The sequence below is a fragment of the Somniosus microcephalus genome, chromosome 16 (assembly GCF_052327205.1).
Source record: "Somniosus microcephalus isolate GS21.2 chromosome 16, FLI_Smic_1.0, whole genome shotgun sequence".
In the NCBI taxonomy this organism is placed as follows: Eukaryota; Metazoa; Chordata; class Chondrichthyes; order Squaliformes; family Somniosidae; genus Somniosus; species Somniosus microcephalus.
The window spans coordinates 87996365-88013449 of record NC_141002.1 but is presented as its reverse complement, the minus strand read 5'-3'; the positions used below and the strand labels follow the sequence as shown (position 1 = coordinate 88013449).

At 41.5% G+C, this 17085-nt stretch overlaps 1 protein-coding gene across 4 annotated transcripts in view; it reads left to right on the top strand.

The window, feature by feature from the left end:
- Positions 1 to 16221, top strand: part of lrig3 (leucine-rich repeats and immunoglobulin-like domains 3) — a 60254-nt gene extending 44033 nt beyond the window's left edge. For 2 of the 4 annotated variants that reach the window (XM_086009411.1, XM_086009410.1), the window contains 10 exons: positions 1605 to 1676; positions 2385 to 2456; positions 2672 to 2835; positions 3413 to 3733; positions 6379 to 6660; positions 7461 to 7910; positions 10000 to 10158; positions 10618 to 10764; positions 13693 to 13953; positions 15488 to 16221. In XM_086009411.1, coding sequence (XP_085865537.1) covers positions 1605 to 1676; positions 2385 to 2456; positions 2672 to 2835; positions 3413 to 3733; positions 6379 to 6660; positions 7461 to 7910; positions 10000 to 10158; positions 10618 to 10764; positions 13693 to 13953; positions 15488 to 15732 — 2173 coding nt within the window. In that variant the 3' untranslated portion in view covers positions 15733 to 16221. Of the gene's footprint in view, positions 1 to 1604; positions 1677 to 2384; positions 2457 to 2671; positions 2836 to 3412; positions 3734 to 6378; positions 6661 to 7460; positions 7911 to 9999; positions 10159 to 10617; positions 10765 to 13692; positions 14002 to 15487 lie in introns of all 4 variants that reach the window. The other 2 variants (XM_086009413.1, XM_086009414.1) reach the window with 2 other exon arrangements.
- The last annotated feature ends 864 nt before the right edge of the window (positions 16222 to 17085 follow it).

Sequence of the window (17085 nt, the reverse complement as noted above, 5' to 3'; positions counted from 1 at the left end):
GAAAAAGTTTTTCCTCAAATCCCCTCTAAACCTCCTGCCCCTTACCTTGAATCTATGCCCCCTTGTTATTGACCCCTCTACTAAGGGGAAAAGTTCCTATCTATGCCCCATATAATTTTGTATACCTCAATACGGTCCCCCCTCAGCCTTCTCTGCTCCAAGGAAAACAACCCCAGCCTGTCCAGTCTTTCTTCATAGCTGAAGCATTCCAGCCTAGGTAACATCCTGGTAAATCTCCTCTGCACCCTCTCCAAAGCAATCACATCCTTCCTATAGTGTGGCGACCAGAACTGCACACAGTACTCCAGCTGTGGCCTTACCAGCGTTTTGTACAGCTCCATCATAACTTCCCTGCTCTTGCCTTCATTAGCCGAGGCATAGAATATAAGTATCCCATATGCCTTTTTAACCACCTTCTCCACCTGTTCTGCTGCCTTCAGGGATCTATGTACATGCACACCAAGGTCCCTCTGATCCTTAGAGCTTTTGACAGATGAAAAATCAGCGTTTGACAGCTCTGTGAAGCTGTCAAACACTGACAATCTGTCTTCTAACTTGAGTCCTTCTACTCAGACTCAGTTAGAGATCTCTCCAGACCAGAAAGCAGAATGCTGCAGCTTTTGACATTTCAGCGGCCATTCTGCTTTCTGTGCCGGTGAACTGAGGGACTCCCGAGAACTGAAGGAAGGAAGCCTGCAGGAGAAAGTAAAGGCAAGTCAAACTTATTAAAACACTTTACACTTACCTCACACACTTACCTCTGCACACATGCACCCATCACTCACCTGCACAACGGACATCTCGACCCCTCCAACCCCTGCAGACCGATGGTCCACCTCGCTAACTTGGCGTCGGGAAGCCCACACTTCAGGGCTAAAAATAGGGATTAGGCAAAAACTGCCTGTTAACTACCTGTTAACAGGCAGTTAATTGGCACTAAACCCCTTCCCGCCTCGGGGAGGCGGCTCCCAGTACAGGTCGGATACCCGCCTCCTGGGACATTGGCACGGAGGTGGGTTGGTTTCCTGCCCCCACCCCGATGCTGCAATTTTCCCGCCTCCACGGGGCTTGGAAATTCGAGCCCTAAGTGTGCCTGAGGATATGCTTTGATCGGGGCAGCCCGATACATCCATGCAACTGGAGATGCTATTGGAACTGAAGGGGGTTTTTAGGCCCTGGGCACCATTTTAAAAACCTAAAACTGAAGGTCAGGATTGTACTTGTGAATAATAAAAATCAGGCCAAAATTACCAATTCTATCTCATAGCAGAGAAAACAAGACTAAAGTGCAGCAACAAAATTGGATTTCTTGTTAAATACAGTGGGTTTGTGAGAGACTGCGGATTTTAGTTTCAACATTAAAAATCTTCAACTAAGAGTTAGCAAAATGATGCTGCAGTGGTTATTTTGCGAGAGATTCGTGTGATGTGATCTTGCGAAAATGAGTGTCTCGTTGTTAGTATATAGAAAGATTTTTTACACGAAGCGGAAGCTTGTTTCATCGATATTTTACAAACACTTCTGACCCCATTAATACTCCTGATTTTATTCAAATATGCACATTTCTGTTTTTCTATAATCAAAATTAAATGCTTGTTCTCTAGGGGACTGCAGGGAAACCGAATTAGATCAATCACAAGAAAAGCATTTTCTGGCCTGGATGCACTTGAACATCTGTAAGTATTCTATAATTCCAGCACAGATGGTGCTGAGTGCTTCAGCCAGTTAAATCATTAATATGTACTTGCTGATAAAGTGGTAAATGATCATTTTCCTATTGATTGTTGTGTAGAGATGAACACACAATGCTGAGCCAAAGACCTTTTGGCTTTTAATTGTTTTTGTTTATCACATAAGTTGGTGATTAGTGGTCTTTAAGCAATCAAAGTTTACTGGTCCAATTGATGCTTTTAATCCAATGTTTTAAATTCGGCAAAGCTGTAACTATAATACAGGAAACTCGTTTAACCGGAGGTTAAAAGTCCGGAAAGCTCTATCTACCGGCAAAATTCAGGAGCTGTTTTCTGTAGGTTTTTTTACTTCTCGTTGCTTTTCTTTTCCCAGTCAGGCTCTGCAAGGTCTGTAGCTAAGCAACAGCTTCAGCTGGAGACGCTTGCAGCTGCAACCGACTGTTTTGAAGCTGTTGCTAAGCAACAGGGTTTGTTGATTCACATGGAGCTGAAAAGCTCTGTATGTTTCAACATTAGGGCTGGATTATACGGCAGTTTTGATCTAACGGCACCAGCTCGGTCCCGTCAGTGCCGGATACCAGAAAGTTTCCTGTAGTTAAAAGTTACTGATGTACAAAAAATGTTAAGTGTGAAAACTTGTGACGGGTCTTGTATTTCATTAGTATACCATTTTGTTCTATTTATTTTTTGCAGTGATCTGAGCAATAATGCAATTATGTCTGTCCAAAGCAATACCTTTTCTCAAATGAAGAAACTTCACGAATTGTAAGTGTGACATGATTGTGAATGTTATATAACATAAAGGGCTGCAACTAAATTTTTGATTTCTCTTAAATTGAGTACTAAAGCAATTATGCCATTACAGTTTAATATCTAAAGTCCTGTTTGTGCAGTTCAGTTACAAACCTTAACTGCCCTTATGATATTTTTCTTTTGTGACTTATTTCACTTGCATGATACTGAGCATTTGTTTCTCTCAGACACTTGAACACGACGAGCCTTCTTTGTGATTGCCAGCTAAAATGGCTGCACCAGTGGGTGACAGACAATGGGTTTCAGCCATTCATTAATGCGAGTTGTGCCCATCCCCAGTGGCTGAAAGGAAGAAGTCTATTTGCCACCAAACCGGAAGACTTTGTGTGTGGTAAGTTGTGATTTTTTTTTAATGCAAATTAAAATTTTCTAAATCATTTGGGAGTAAAATTGGGTAAATATATGGCCAAAGTGAATAATATTTCAGTGTTTTGTTAGTTCAAATTTTGCATAAAGCTTCCCTTTATTTATGAATTATTGCAATTACAGGAAACTTTCGTTTAACCGGAGGTTAAAAGTCCGGAAAGCTCTATCTACCGGCAAAATTCGGGAGTCGTTTTCTATAAAGTTTTTTTTACTTCTCGTTGCTTTTTTTTCCCCCAGTCAGGCTCTGCAAGGTCTGTAGCTAAGCAACAGCTTCAGCTGGAGACGCTTGCAGCTGCAGCCGACTGTTTTGAAGCTGTTGCTAAGCAACAGGGTTTGTTGATTCTCACGGAGCTGAAAAGCTCTGTATGTTTCAACATTAGGGCTGGATTATACGGCAGTTTTGATCTAACGGCACCAGCTCGGTCCCGTCAGTGCCGGATACCAGAAAGTTTCCTGTACTTCTGTACACCTAGATAGCCAACAGTTTTCATTGAGTTTTTTTTTTGCTGAGTTTAAACGTATTGAAAAATGATTGCTCACAGATGACTTCCCCAAGCCCGAGATCATTGAACAGCCTGAAACCCAAGCAGCCGTAAAGGATTCCAACGTGAGTTTCATCTGCTCAGCAGCAAGCAGCAGTGACTCGCCAATGACATTTGCCTGGAAGAAGGATAATGAAGTGCTTCACGATGGCGAGATTGAGAACTATGCACATCTTCGGTCTCAAGGTGGCGAAGTAATGGAATATACCACCATCTTGCGCCTTCGACATGTGAATTTCAGCAGTGAAGGAAAATACCAGTGTGTCATTTCCAACCACTTCGGTTCATCCTACTCCAACAAAGCCAAGCTGACTGTGAACAGTATGTATCGACAGTTATTCAGTGATTGAACAGCTGCAAGTTACTCTTGGTATATTTGTTTTAAATGTATTTAATCAAGGATGATACCAGAAATGCGAGGGTATACCTATCGGGGAAAGGATGAACAGGCTGGGTCTCTTTCCTCTTGAAAAGAGAAGGCTTGAGGGGTGACTTAATTGAGGTCTTTAAAATTATGAAAGGTTTTGACAAAGAGAGAATGTTTCCACTTGTGGGGAAAAGCAAAACTAGAGGCCATCAATATAAGATAGTTACCAAGAAATCAAAATAGGGAATTCAGAAGGAACTACTTTACCCAGAGAGTGGCGAGAATGTGGAAGTCGCTACCACAGGGAGTGGTTGAGGTGAATAGCATAGATGCATTTAAGGAGAGGCTAGACAAGCATACGAGGGAGAAGGGAATAGAGGTTATACTGATCGAGTTAGATGAGGAAGGCTGGAAGGAGGCTTGAGTGGAGCATAAATGCCGGCATGGACTGGTTGGGCCGAATGGCCTGTTGCTGTGCCGTATATTCTATGTAATTCTAATTTACAACTTTCCACTTGGACACTTCATAGTACACAAAGGCCAGTGTAGAAATGTTCCTTCACGCTTCACATGCATGAATTACTTTGAAATATGATAACTTTTATGTAGACAAACAAGGCAGTCATTTTGTGCACAAGATCCCTCAGACAGCATGTTAGATGAATGACCAGTTAATCTGTTTGGTGATGGTTGATGGAGGAATGATAGCCAAGGAACCTGCTCTTTGAATAGTACCATGGCACCTTCATTTTTAATGTCTGATCGGAAGAGCCAACGTCTCCAACCATGCAGCGTTCCCCTCAGTATTGCACTGGAGTGTCAGCCGGGATTGTGTGCTAAAGTCTTGGAGTGAGGCTTCAATCCACAACTTTCTAACTGAGGTGAGAGTGCTACCAACTGAGCCAAGCTGACACTTGAAGCAACAATGAAATTCTTGCCAACAAGCAATGATTATCTCTAAACCTTTATTCCCTTTTTCAGTATGTTTTTGAAATTCCTACGTGTTCTCGTGTATCACAATGGCAGCAGTGCATTTGGTTTATGTCTTTTTTCCCGCTGATATTCTTGAGTCAGTTGTCCTTGGTGCACTGTGTGCTTTTTTTAAGGGTGATTTATGGTGTCCCCAAATGTAATTGTGTTTATATTGATTTGACAAGTTGTTCTCCGATCACAATTAGTTTTTTTACTCTCTTTTGTCTGTTACTCCTGCAAATCTTTCACTCTGTTACTGTGTGATTATACACCCAAACATGAAGACAAGGGAAAGTACGGAAACAGCAGTATTAATATGGAAACACAACGTGCTAAACAAAAATACCATGACCATTACAGTGTCAGCTGTGGCTCAGTGGGTACCACGCTTGCCTCTGAGTTGGAAGGTTGTGGGTTCAAGTCCCACTCCAGAGACTTGAGCACAAAAATCTAGGCTGACACTCCAGTGCTGAGGGAGTGCTGCACTGTCTGAAATGCTGTCTTGTGGATGAGACGTTAAACTGAGGCCCTATCAGGTGGACGTAAAAGATCCCATGACACTTTCAAAGAAGAGCGGGGGAGTTCTCCCCGGTGTCCTGGCCAATATTTATCCCTCAATCAACATCTAAAACAGATTATCTGGTCGTTATCACATTGCTGCTTGTGGGAGCTTGTGCGCGTTTCCTGCATTACAACCGTGACTGCACTCCAATTAAAAAGTACTCATTAGCCGTAAAGCACTTTGGTACGTCCGGTGGTCATGAAAGGCGATATATAAATGCAAGCCTTTTTATGACTTCACAGATGGCAATCATTGTATAACCAATGTCCTGGTTTGTGCTGGTGTAATTTCCTTATGTTTGATTTTTATCTATTTCAGCTAAAATTAAATTCTTTATACAGTAGTCTTGCATTATATTGCCATTCTCTTCATGTCATAAAATTGTCTGGATGGTATTTGCTGCTTTATTGACTCCATTTTAGCAGCACATGCTGTGTTCTGCCCACTGATTAATCTGAAAAATAAACTGGCATTGCTCCATGTTTATTCCTTATTATCCTAATACCTGTATGCCACATACTGCAATCAGTGGGATAAGTGGCAGAAGTGGATGAGTCACTGGAGTGAAGAGGTGGCGAGATTGAGAGAACATCTCACTAGCTCACGGATAAAAGCAAATGCTGGAAATCGGTGATACTCGCATCTTAACTCCAAGTGGACTAATGAAATGGTAAATGCAGAAAATACACCGCATCCATAAGGAGAAAATACAGGTAAATGACATTTCAGCTGTATACCTGTCAACAGAACAGATGAAACATCACTACCTGTCTGTCTTCTCACAGATGCTGACTGACCTGCTCTGTATTTCCAACAGGTCACTCAGCATCTGTAAGGAGAAAAGATGGGTAGTGACACTTCATCTGTTCTGTTGAAAGGTATACAGCCGAAACATCATTACCTGTCTCTTCCCCTTCTGGATGCTGTGTATTTCCAGTATTTTCCATTTCATTAGTCCACTTGTAGTAAAGATGTGAGTAGAGTCATGGTTGTGTATCGAATTAAGATGTCCATTAGACATGCAAACAATAGCTTCTTTAATTTTGATTTTTTGTGCTTTTGCAGTGTTACCATCATTTACAAAATCGCCAACAGACCTTACTATTCGAGCAGGAGCTATGGCCCGTTTAGAATGTGCCGCGGTTGGTCATCCAATACCACAGATAGCCTGGCAAAAAGACGGCGGCACCGATTTCCCTGCTGCACGAGAGAGAAGGATGCACGTCATGCCAGAGGACGATGTATTTTTTATTGTAGATGTGAAAATAGAGGACATTGGAATCTATAGTTGCACAGCTCAAAATAGCGCTGGAGCCATTTCAGCCAATGCAACACTAACTGTACTAGGTGAGTCCCAACAAAGTGTTAACATTTAACTGACGTAAACAGAAACTTTAGAAATAAATGTGCAGCTTTCATTATGTGGAATAAAAACAGAAAATCTTTTGTTTTCTTTATCTTAAAAAAAACATTGCGCTCAATATAATTGACATGACTGGGGTGGACAAATGTAAGAAGTCACACAACACCAGGTTATAGTCCCAACAGTTTTATTTGAAATCACAAGCTTTCGAAGCAGTGCTTCAAATCGATTTCAAATAAAACTAGCACTGTTGCCTCACAGCGCCAGGGACCCGGGTTCAAATGCGGCCTCGGGTGACTGTGTGGAGTTTGCACATTCTCCCCGTGTTTGCGTGGGTTTTCTCCGGGTGCTCCGGTTTCCTCCCACAGTCCAAAGATGTGCGGGTTAGGTTGATTGGCCATGATAAAAAAAATTGGCCCTTAGTGTTAGGGGGGATTAAATACATGGGGTTACGGGGATAGGGCTTGGGTGGGATGGCTGTCGGTGTAGGGACCGGGTGCTAGGGTTTGGATGATCAGCCATGATCTCGTTGAATGGCGGAGCAGGCTCGAAGGGCCGAATGGCCTACTCCTGCTCCTATCTTCTATGTATGTTTCTATAACCTGGTGTTGTGTGACTTCTTACAATATAATTGAGAGATTATCTTTTGCACCTTGTGTGATCTTAATTACCAATTTAGCCAATACATTCTTAATTAGTTGATTTTTAAATGACATTAACTGTATAAAAAATGTGCAATTGCTGCTATGTAAAACTTACAGATTCTCAACTTCTTTTAACCCAGAAACACCTTCATTTGTGCGTCCTTTAGTCGATAAAACAGTAGCAAAAGGTGAAACGGCAGTTCTGCAATGCATAGCTGCTGGGAGTCCCCCTCCGCGGTTGAACTGGACCAAGGATGATAGCCCTTTAACAGTGACGGAAAGACACTTTTTTGCTGCTGGAAACCAGCTGCTGATTATTGTGGACACCAGCCTCGAGGATGCTGGGAAGTACACTTGTGAAATGTCAAATACCCTTGGAACTGAGCGGGGCCACGTTCGTCTGAATGTCATTCCTACACCCAACTGCGACTCTGCACAGAGTGCGGCCCCATTTGAAGAGGATGGCTGGTCTACCATTGGAATTGTAATCATAGCGGTGGTCTGCTGTGTGGTTGGCACTTCTTTAGTCTGGGTGGTTATTATTTACCATACGAGAAGGAAGAGTGAGGACTGCAGTGTAACGAACACAGGTGTGAACATACTTTGTGGTTGTAAGCTCACAATTACTTATTACTAAAAACACACACAGATGTCGTTCTGTCTTTATTTTCTCCTTCCTCCTTATTTTGAGGGGGAGAAGTAGAAATAAGAATTAATACAATATATACATTTTTTAATTAGAATTCTCCCGTTTTCTCCCCTCCCCACCTCCACTTTCCTTTCCCAATTGCATTGACTGCTGTTGGGATACAAATCCATGAATGCAGATCACCCGAGCCAAAGTGGTTGTCATTCGTGACCTATAAGTATTGGCAGGCTATTCAACTACAGGGAGGATCACAACCTAGTTTAATTCTGTCCTCATTTCATGTCATTTGACAGTTCCTTTTAGGACAGATGTATCAAATATTTTGGTTTAATATATTTGTCAAATGCAGCCAATTTTTGAAGACCGCAACAGTGATGGATTAGTACTTTGGAAGTCACGAATATCATTTCTAAACAACACTCTGGTGTGTTGTACATAATTATAATCTCTTCTATTGTCCTACTCTGGTACTAACCATAAAATAACAACTTTGAAAAAGCCATGTTTTTGTAATATAGTACGTTAAATTGAGATTCACATCAGTAAGACAATACAAAAATCAAATAAGTATGTGACAGGTCACTGGGTAACAATCGGGAGAATCATGGCTGATTTGTTTTCTTCCCCTCTCACTCGAGCATCCTGGGACCAGTTGTAGTACTCCCTGCTGCTCCCATTGAGATCATTTAAGTCAGCACAGGTCGGGGATTGAACCGGAGATCTTACCAACATGTATGGCTCAGCTATTCACTTGATTAAATTACAGAGCCACCCTGGGAGCTGCTAAACTTTTCCTGTAAAACCATTTTTTTAACCTGTTTTCCCTCCCCCCACTCTTATAAAAACAAATAAAAACAAATAATGAGTAGTCCCTGGGTAATTAATTCATCACTTGCACCTGTATTCTCATTTTTTGTGTTATGACACACGGCAGCATTTTGAAAACATTGGAGACAAAATGTTCAACATTTATTCCCAAACGTAAAGCATATTCTTTCTCTTCTAATAGATCCTTAAGCAGAACTGTTTAGCTTTCTTCCACTGTCTTCTGAACTTTTATTGTAAAAGGTGAATTTGGTAGAAAAATGGGAAAAAAATGTACTTTGGAATTTTAAGAAGTTGAGATTGCAATATTTATGAACATTTTTGATTTTAAAAAAAGAATTAGTTCTTTCAGTTTGACTGCCAGTCATAGATGACTTATCTATATAATACCGTAGCATCACTGGATATCATCTCTGATCAGTATAAAGAGCCAGCAGCTTTGCTTTTTTTCCTCATTTCTCTCTTCTATTCTTTCTCTTCATCTGAAGGCTGTGACTCATGCTGTTGTACCCGTTCAGTGTTTATTTGACTGTGGGGAGAGTCACAGCCATCGTGATCCTGCCTTCCATTAACATCCTCCAGCAGGAGTCACTGAGTAGTGATCAGGAACAACAATGATCCCCCCCGCCCCCAACCCTCCTTAGCCAATGGAGCTATGAGGCTAATTGTTTTGTACCCATCATTGCCCTTAAAGAGTTTGACTAACCTAACACAGGTGCCCAGGTGTCATGCCCAGGGCTGCCTTGGTCTGCAGAGCTCAGTGCTGCATCACATGGAGCATTTATGCATTGAATCTTCAAACTTTTTAACTTGCTGCTACTTCACTTTCCTTGGCTGAAGAATTATTTGATTTTGTATTGTCTTACTGATGTGAATCTCCATTTAATGTACTATATTACAAAAAATGGCTTTTTCGAAGTTATTTTATGGTTGGTACCAGAGTAGGACTATAGAAGAGGGTATAATTATGTACAACACACCAGAGTGTTGTTTAGAAATGATATTTGTGACTTCCAAAGTACTAATCCATCACTGTTGCTGTCTTCAAAAATTGGCTGCATTTGACATAAATATATTAAACCAAAATATTTGATACATCTGTCCTAAAAGGAACTAAAGAAACTTTCAGAAATGTTTTAAATTCTGAGTTAATGATTAAAACAGTTGACAAAACTGTTCTCATGATCATTTATGTTGTTTCACAGATGAGACTAACTTACCCGCAGATATCCCAAGCTACTTATCATCCCAGGGAACACTATCAGATCACCAGGAAGGGTATGGGCGATCGGAAGCTGGAAGTCACCATCAGCTTATGACTGCTTCTATGAATGGATATTTACTTCAGCACAGAGGAAGTGATGGTAAGCATTCAAAAGTAATTTGCACAGGGAAAAATCCTCTACGTACCACAGTAATCTGACTAACTTCATTTGCACTATGAGCATGTTCTGGTTAGTGTTGACAACTTGTATGTACACCAGTCCAGATTGTTAACCAAGCTGCTAACCTAAAATTATATTCTGTATATATTGACCTTCATGTACAAGCATCTCCGAGGGAGTTAGTTGGCTGTCTGATCGAGGGAAAATGAGGAAACACTTCCCATATTCTGCGACGTCTCCTAACCATTTGATAACGAGCAGCAGAAGAGGATTTGAGATATTCCCGAGAACTGTGATAGGCGCTTCTATAAATTTAACTTTCTTGAGATTTTTGTTAAAGGTGGTGATGCACAGAAAAAGAAAGGCGATTTTTAGAAAGGTGAAGCAAGTTTGTCTGGATCAGATTGATTAGAAAATGTGTGTTCTGTTTTGTTTAAGATCTTTGTCACATTGACAATGGAAGTGACACCGATCTAGAAGGTATGGCTGACCCACTCGTTTTTCATGACCCAGACCGAGCAGGCTCCGTGTACATGGGAGGAATTGTGTACGATACTGAAACGCTGCAAGGAATCCATCATCCAGGTAAATGCAAGTTGGGTACTTAGTATTTGTTTGTTCTATGGATGTTTGCTGAGCTCACGCATTATTAATCAGCTGTATAAAAGTGAGAGTTCTGTAGAGTGCTCGCTGCATGTGCAGTGAATTCATGTTGGGCTTGACATTGTGACCGTAGCGGCCTCTGTGGTACTGGCACGAGTTAAGCAATGCCAAGCAACCAAACTGTTGTAATGTTGATGGTTAAAATTGCCATATTTACTCTTATTTTCCACTCTCCATTCCTAACATTTCTTTTGGTTTGGGAAATTGAATGTGGTTTTCTTTTTTCTTTTGAGTTTATTATGTGGATTCATATAACATTACAACAGATTTCATTGCTGCAAGTGGGATTTTGGCAGGTTTCTTCAGTGATTACAGGCAAATGGAGACTAACGGCTCTTTATTGAAGTAGTGAGGGCATTGTACAGTCGCTACTAAACTGGTTGTGAAAACAATATAATGGCCCAGAAATTCGGGTCTCCACGGGTGAGTATGCACGGGGTACTCGCCCGTAGGCCCAATGGAAGTGCCAGTTTCCTGCATACACTGCGCATGCGCGGGAAACCGGCACTTCCGTTCCCCTGAACGAAGGGGTTCAGAGGTCGAATCCGTGCGCAGGAGAGGCAGCGCGTGCGCATCGAACTTAGGTTTTTTTTGCAGGTTTTCCCGGGAGGGTAAGTCTGCAGAATTTACACATATAAAAAGCAGGCGTATGATCTGCTTTTAAGTGGTGAATTAATTAAAGTTAAAACATTTTTTCCACAGGTTTATTATTTTTAAATACTTTAAAGAAAGGTAAATTTATTTTTAGCCCCGTTAGAAAATAAAATTATTTTTTTCAAAAATTTAAATTATTGTTTAAAATAGTTATTTCATGTAATTTATAGTTTATTTAAAACACGTGATGGTTTTTTAAAATTTATTTGAAGATTTAGTGATGTTTTGGGGCCCGTAGTATTTGTAAGTTTTGACAGCTCTTCCTGTCAATCTTATGAATGGAGTATTCCCTGCTCCGATTGACTCCCCATGGCCCACGTGATCCCAGGGGCCGCATCGAACTAACTGCGCCCCTGGGATACGCAAGCACTGCGTGCCGGCAGCTGGAGCAGGCCCAGGATCGTAATTCCACGGGGGCCCACAGCACAACGGCCGGCGCGCAAAGTAAGTGCAGGTCGGGGGCTTACACCCGCGGGAAGCCCCCCGACCCAAATTTCTGGGCCATTGTAGGGAGTATGTAGGATATGTGCTCAGAAGTAACACAAAACCCAAATAATTAAAATAGAGTTAAGTATGCATACTTTATAGAGATCTGAAATGTTTTCTAAACCAACATCCATTGTTGCGATTTATTAAGTAATTTTGTTCTGTTAGCAAATATCAGTGGTCAATGCATATTCCCAGATCAATACTGTAGTGTATTTTTGAGTTTAAGCATTTTTGTTTCTCCCTCTTTTTTTGCTCATCAATATTGCTCATCCTGGGGGTCACCATTGACCAGAAACTTAACTGGACCAGCCACATAAATACTGTGGCAACAAGAGCAGGTCAGAAGCTATGTATTCTGCGGCACGTGTCTCACCTCCTGACTCCCCAAAGCCTTTCCACCATCTACAAGGCACAAGTAAGGAGTGTGATGGAATACTCTCCACTTCCCTGGATGAGTGCAGCTGCAACAACACTCAAGAAGCTCGACACCACCCAGGACAAAGCAGCCCGCTTGATTGGCACCCCTGCTACCATGTTAAACATTCACTTCGTCCACCACCGGCATACCGTGGCTACAGTGTGTACCATCTACAAGATGCACTGCAGCAACTCGCCAAGGCTTCTTCGGCAGCAATTCCCAAACCTGTGACCTCTTCCACCTAGAAGGACAAGGGCAGCAGGCACATGGGAACACCACCACCTCCAAGTTCACCTCCCAAGTTCCCCTCCAAGTCACACACCATCCTGACTTAGAAGTATATCGCCGTTCCTTCATCGTCGCTGGGTCAAAATCCTGGAACTCCCTCCCTAACAGCACTGTGGGAGTACCTTCACCACACGGACTGCAGCAGTTCAAAGCGGCGGCTCACCGCCACCTTCTCGAGGGCAATTAGGGATGGGCAGTAAATGCTGGCCATTGCCAGCGACGCCCACATCCCATAAAAACTAATTAAAAAAAATTATAGGCAACCAAACTCTTTCAGGCTTCCACTGTTGACATTAGCACTCCTTGGTCAGGCACAGCACAGCCAGACTTGCATTTATATAGTGACCACCGGACGTCCCAAAGTGCTTTACAGCCAATGAAGTACTTTTTGAACTGTAGTCACTGTTGTAATATAGGAAAGCCAATTTGCGCACAGCAAGCTCCCACAAACAGCACTATGATAGCGATCAGATAATCTTTTTTTTCCAGTGATGTTGATTGAGGGATAAATATTGGCCAGAAGCAGAGTAAAGCTCTTTGTTTTGCCCCAACAATGTGCCTCAGCGCCAACCTCCAAAGAGACGCCACTACAGCACAAGTGTGACTCTTTTTTTCCAACCTGTGGCTCTCTGAATGAGATTGCCAATTGGCGCTCAATTAGGGACAGTTTTGTACCACTAAGAATTGGATTAAAACTGCCCAAACTCGTTTCATATAGAACCAAGTTAAAGCATTTCTAAATTTGCTTGGTGAAAGAGAATACCAAATTTTGAAAGTACCCAGCTTTGCTTTACACATGTCTAATAGACATCTTGCCTATTTTAGAAAGTGTTTCGTGGTTATTCCACTAATCACCTATAATGCCTGGGAATAGTCAAAACCCCTTTCAACAGCAAACACTTCTGATTACGTAAACGAACACAAGTGAAGTATTCCAAAGAATTGTTGACCATGCAAAATGTCTCTCAGTTTCTCACTGTAATGTTTGTTATTGAAACCAGATGGAAGCTCTGATCAGGTGACGGTTTGTGCAGGTGCCTACGATGATTCCAGCATATATTTGAAGAAAAAAGACTCTTGTCAATACACCCAAGTGCCCCCAGAAGACCCCTTTGACCAAGCTATCGCAAAGATAATGATGCAGCTCCCGAATTCGAACTTGTTCAATTCTATTCAAACTCTGCACAAAGGGACTGCTGTTGACATTCCAGTTTCAAGCAGGCATCCAGAAAAATTCCCAGCAACCCTCCACATGTATGGTGGTAGGTATTTTTCCCCCCTCACTCGTGCAGTGGAAGGATTATGAAAAGGTTAGATGCACACATTGGTTGACCAAATTTTAACTTTTTTTTAACCATTGCGATGTTCCATTTTTAACTTGTCAATTTTGCCATAAGAAGAATAGCTAGTTCCAGGTGACGATAATTAAATAGTTATGTATCACTGAGTTCATTTTTTAAAATATTTTCATTTGCCTTGATAATTCAAGCACGAGCAGCATGTTTTTTAGTTATCTCACTGCAGTATTTTGCCCAACTTTGTCTTCATTCACTGTCCAAAATACACGCGTGTGCGCGCGCGCACAACACAACCAGGAACTCCGGCCAATTTGTTTTTAATTTCCTTTCATAACCAAGAGACTTTGGAGTAAAATGTAGCGCTCTTGCCAATCTGACTACAATCAGTTACCTCATCACAGACTGGTGATGTAACGTGGGATCTTTGCAGCCTGTGTGGTTCAGCTGCTCACTGAATAAGCTGGCATCAGAGGAGCTGTCAGTAACACGTTCAGAATCTTTTTTGAGAACTATGGTCACGTTTCTACGGTAAAGCATATATACCTAAAATTGCACTCTTTTTTATTCTTTTGCATTTTCGATTACATTTTTAATTGGATCCTTTTAGTTGCAGCATCAATTTTTTGGGGGGAGGGGTTGAGTTGGAAATGGGACAAAGATTTGTGTAAATAAAACGAAACTGGAAACTTGAGTAATGTTCAAAGAACGCTATGATTTTTGTGGTTCAGTGAATCTTCCTAATTCTACTTTTGTTCAGGATTAAAAATTTACAAATCCTTTCTGCTTCACTGGACATGAAGGGGAAGGAATTTATCTTATGGCTCCATCTTTCACTGGACACTAACATGTCGCCAACTTAAAATCCCTCGGTAGATTTAAAAGTAACTTCATGGGTGACTTTTATTTTACTTTTGAAAACCAGCATACTTGGAACTACTGTGACCCATTCACACTTCTGTAAGCTATGTCACCACAAAAACTGAACGTTTCATTATTTTTCAGATTACACTAAGTATTCTGACCTTCACAGGCCTCTGTTACAATATTCCAGTTGGCCACAAAAACTTTTTGCTGTAATATTTTTAATAGTTATTAAATTTGTACAAGGCAAATAATAAATAGTATGCAAGCATCTAGTGCTTGAGTTGGACCCTTTTAAATTTGCAGTCAGTTTGAATTTCTGTGTGTACAGCAATGTTCTGGCTGCGCAGCAGTGGGGAAAGTCCCGTGCAGGGTGCTCGCCAGCTTTCCCATTGTAAATACCATGCATGCATGGAAATTTAAAGGGACCGCGCAGAACAAAACGCAGCTTACAAGGAACATTGATGTACAGTATTTCATTCTTGATATTTTGTACTATGCTTTTGATTTGTTCACAATACCCTGTCGGCTTATTGTGTAGATTAGCAGTTTGAAAATTTGTGCAACTAACTTGACAAATCTCATGCTCTTTTGAACAATTTTTCCTTCTTTGACATTTGTATCTCTTTGTTTCCAGGGACATTTGGAAAGCCTTTGTGGAGAACACTCCAAGATCCCTATTCTGATTATACCCAACCAGCTGCATCTCAGTCGTTAACTCTTCATCATAATCCTCAAGCCTCGTTGGACACTGACTCTGAGGCTGAAGAAGAATCAGAGAGTCCCTCAGTTTCTGTCACTGGGCAACACAGTAGTACTTATGAACACACCATTGATAAATGTAGGACTGCAACATCTCAACCTTACAGAGTCAATACGTAGTCACGAACAACATGAACTACCACACTGAAATTTATTGTACCAAAGAGAGACTTGAACAAACTACCTCATAAAGCCGTGTTGCTTCAGTTCTCCAGACAAGCGATTCTTTCATTTAGGAAATACTTGTATCTTGAAAAGATTGTGGATCGGTGTAAACTGACCAAGAGGAAGCGATGCCAATGTATGCTTTTATTTTGAGAGCACTATCCTTTCTGAAGTATGATGGATTTGCTATATTTTTTATTATTTTATACTTTTTTTTACTGAATATTATAAATTTTTCACCTGTAAATTAACTATGTAAATAATTACCAAGTATTTTACCTATGTTTGTATAATAGGGGATACTTTTTGTTGGTATGCTAGAATTTATCATTGGCGGTACAGCATGTTAGTTATGTGGTGCTAAGTCTGACTATAGGTCAGAACTTTAGTGCCTTGTTTGCACATTTACGTTGACAATAAAATGGCATTTTGCTTTGAACTATATTTTTAAAGGAGCCCTTTTTTGTGTTCTGACTTGAATTTGTTCACTATGTAATCTTTATAACTTGCATTCTGCTCTAAAGGACCCAGCACAGCCGCTTCAAAAGGTGATCGAGTTACTGTGATCACATGCAGAAGATCAAAATTTGCACTTACTGATGTATCACATGGTGTTGAGCCTGAAAAGATGAAGATTGCCATTAGACTGCGGTGTATGTGCCTTGCGGCAGAGCTGCAGCGGTATTGAAAGTTCCTAATTTCTCAAAGTTTGCTGTGTTTTATCTCCATTAGAATAAGTTTTGGGGTCTGAACATTAGGCACCAGATTTTTTTAAAATTTGTATATGGGTTGCGGGCGTTGCTGGCAAGGCCAGAATTTATTGCTCATCCCTAATTGCCCTTGAGAAGGTGGTGGTGAGCCGCTGTCTTGAACCGCTGCAGTCCGTGTGGTGAAGGTACTCCCACAGTGCTGTTAGGGAGGGAGTTCCAGGATTTTGACCCAGTGACGGTGAAGGATCGGCGATATATTTCTAAGTCAGGGTGGTGTGTGACTTGGAGGGGAACTTGGAGGTGGTGGTGTTCCCATGCGCCTGCTGCCCTTGTCCTAGGTTGGAAGAGGTCACGGGTTTGGGAGGTGCTGCTGAAGGAGCGTTGGCGAGTTGTTGCAGTGCATCTTGTAGATGGTACATGCTGCAGCCACGGTACGCCGGTGGTGGAGGGAGTGAATGTTTAAAGTGGTGGATGGGGTGCCAATCGAGTGGGCTGTTTTGTTCTGGATGGAGTCGAGCTTCTTGAGTGTTGGAGCTGCACTCATCCAGGCAAGTGGAGAGTATTCCATCACACTCCTGACTTGTGCCTTGTAGAAAGG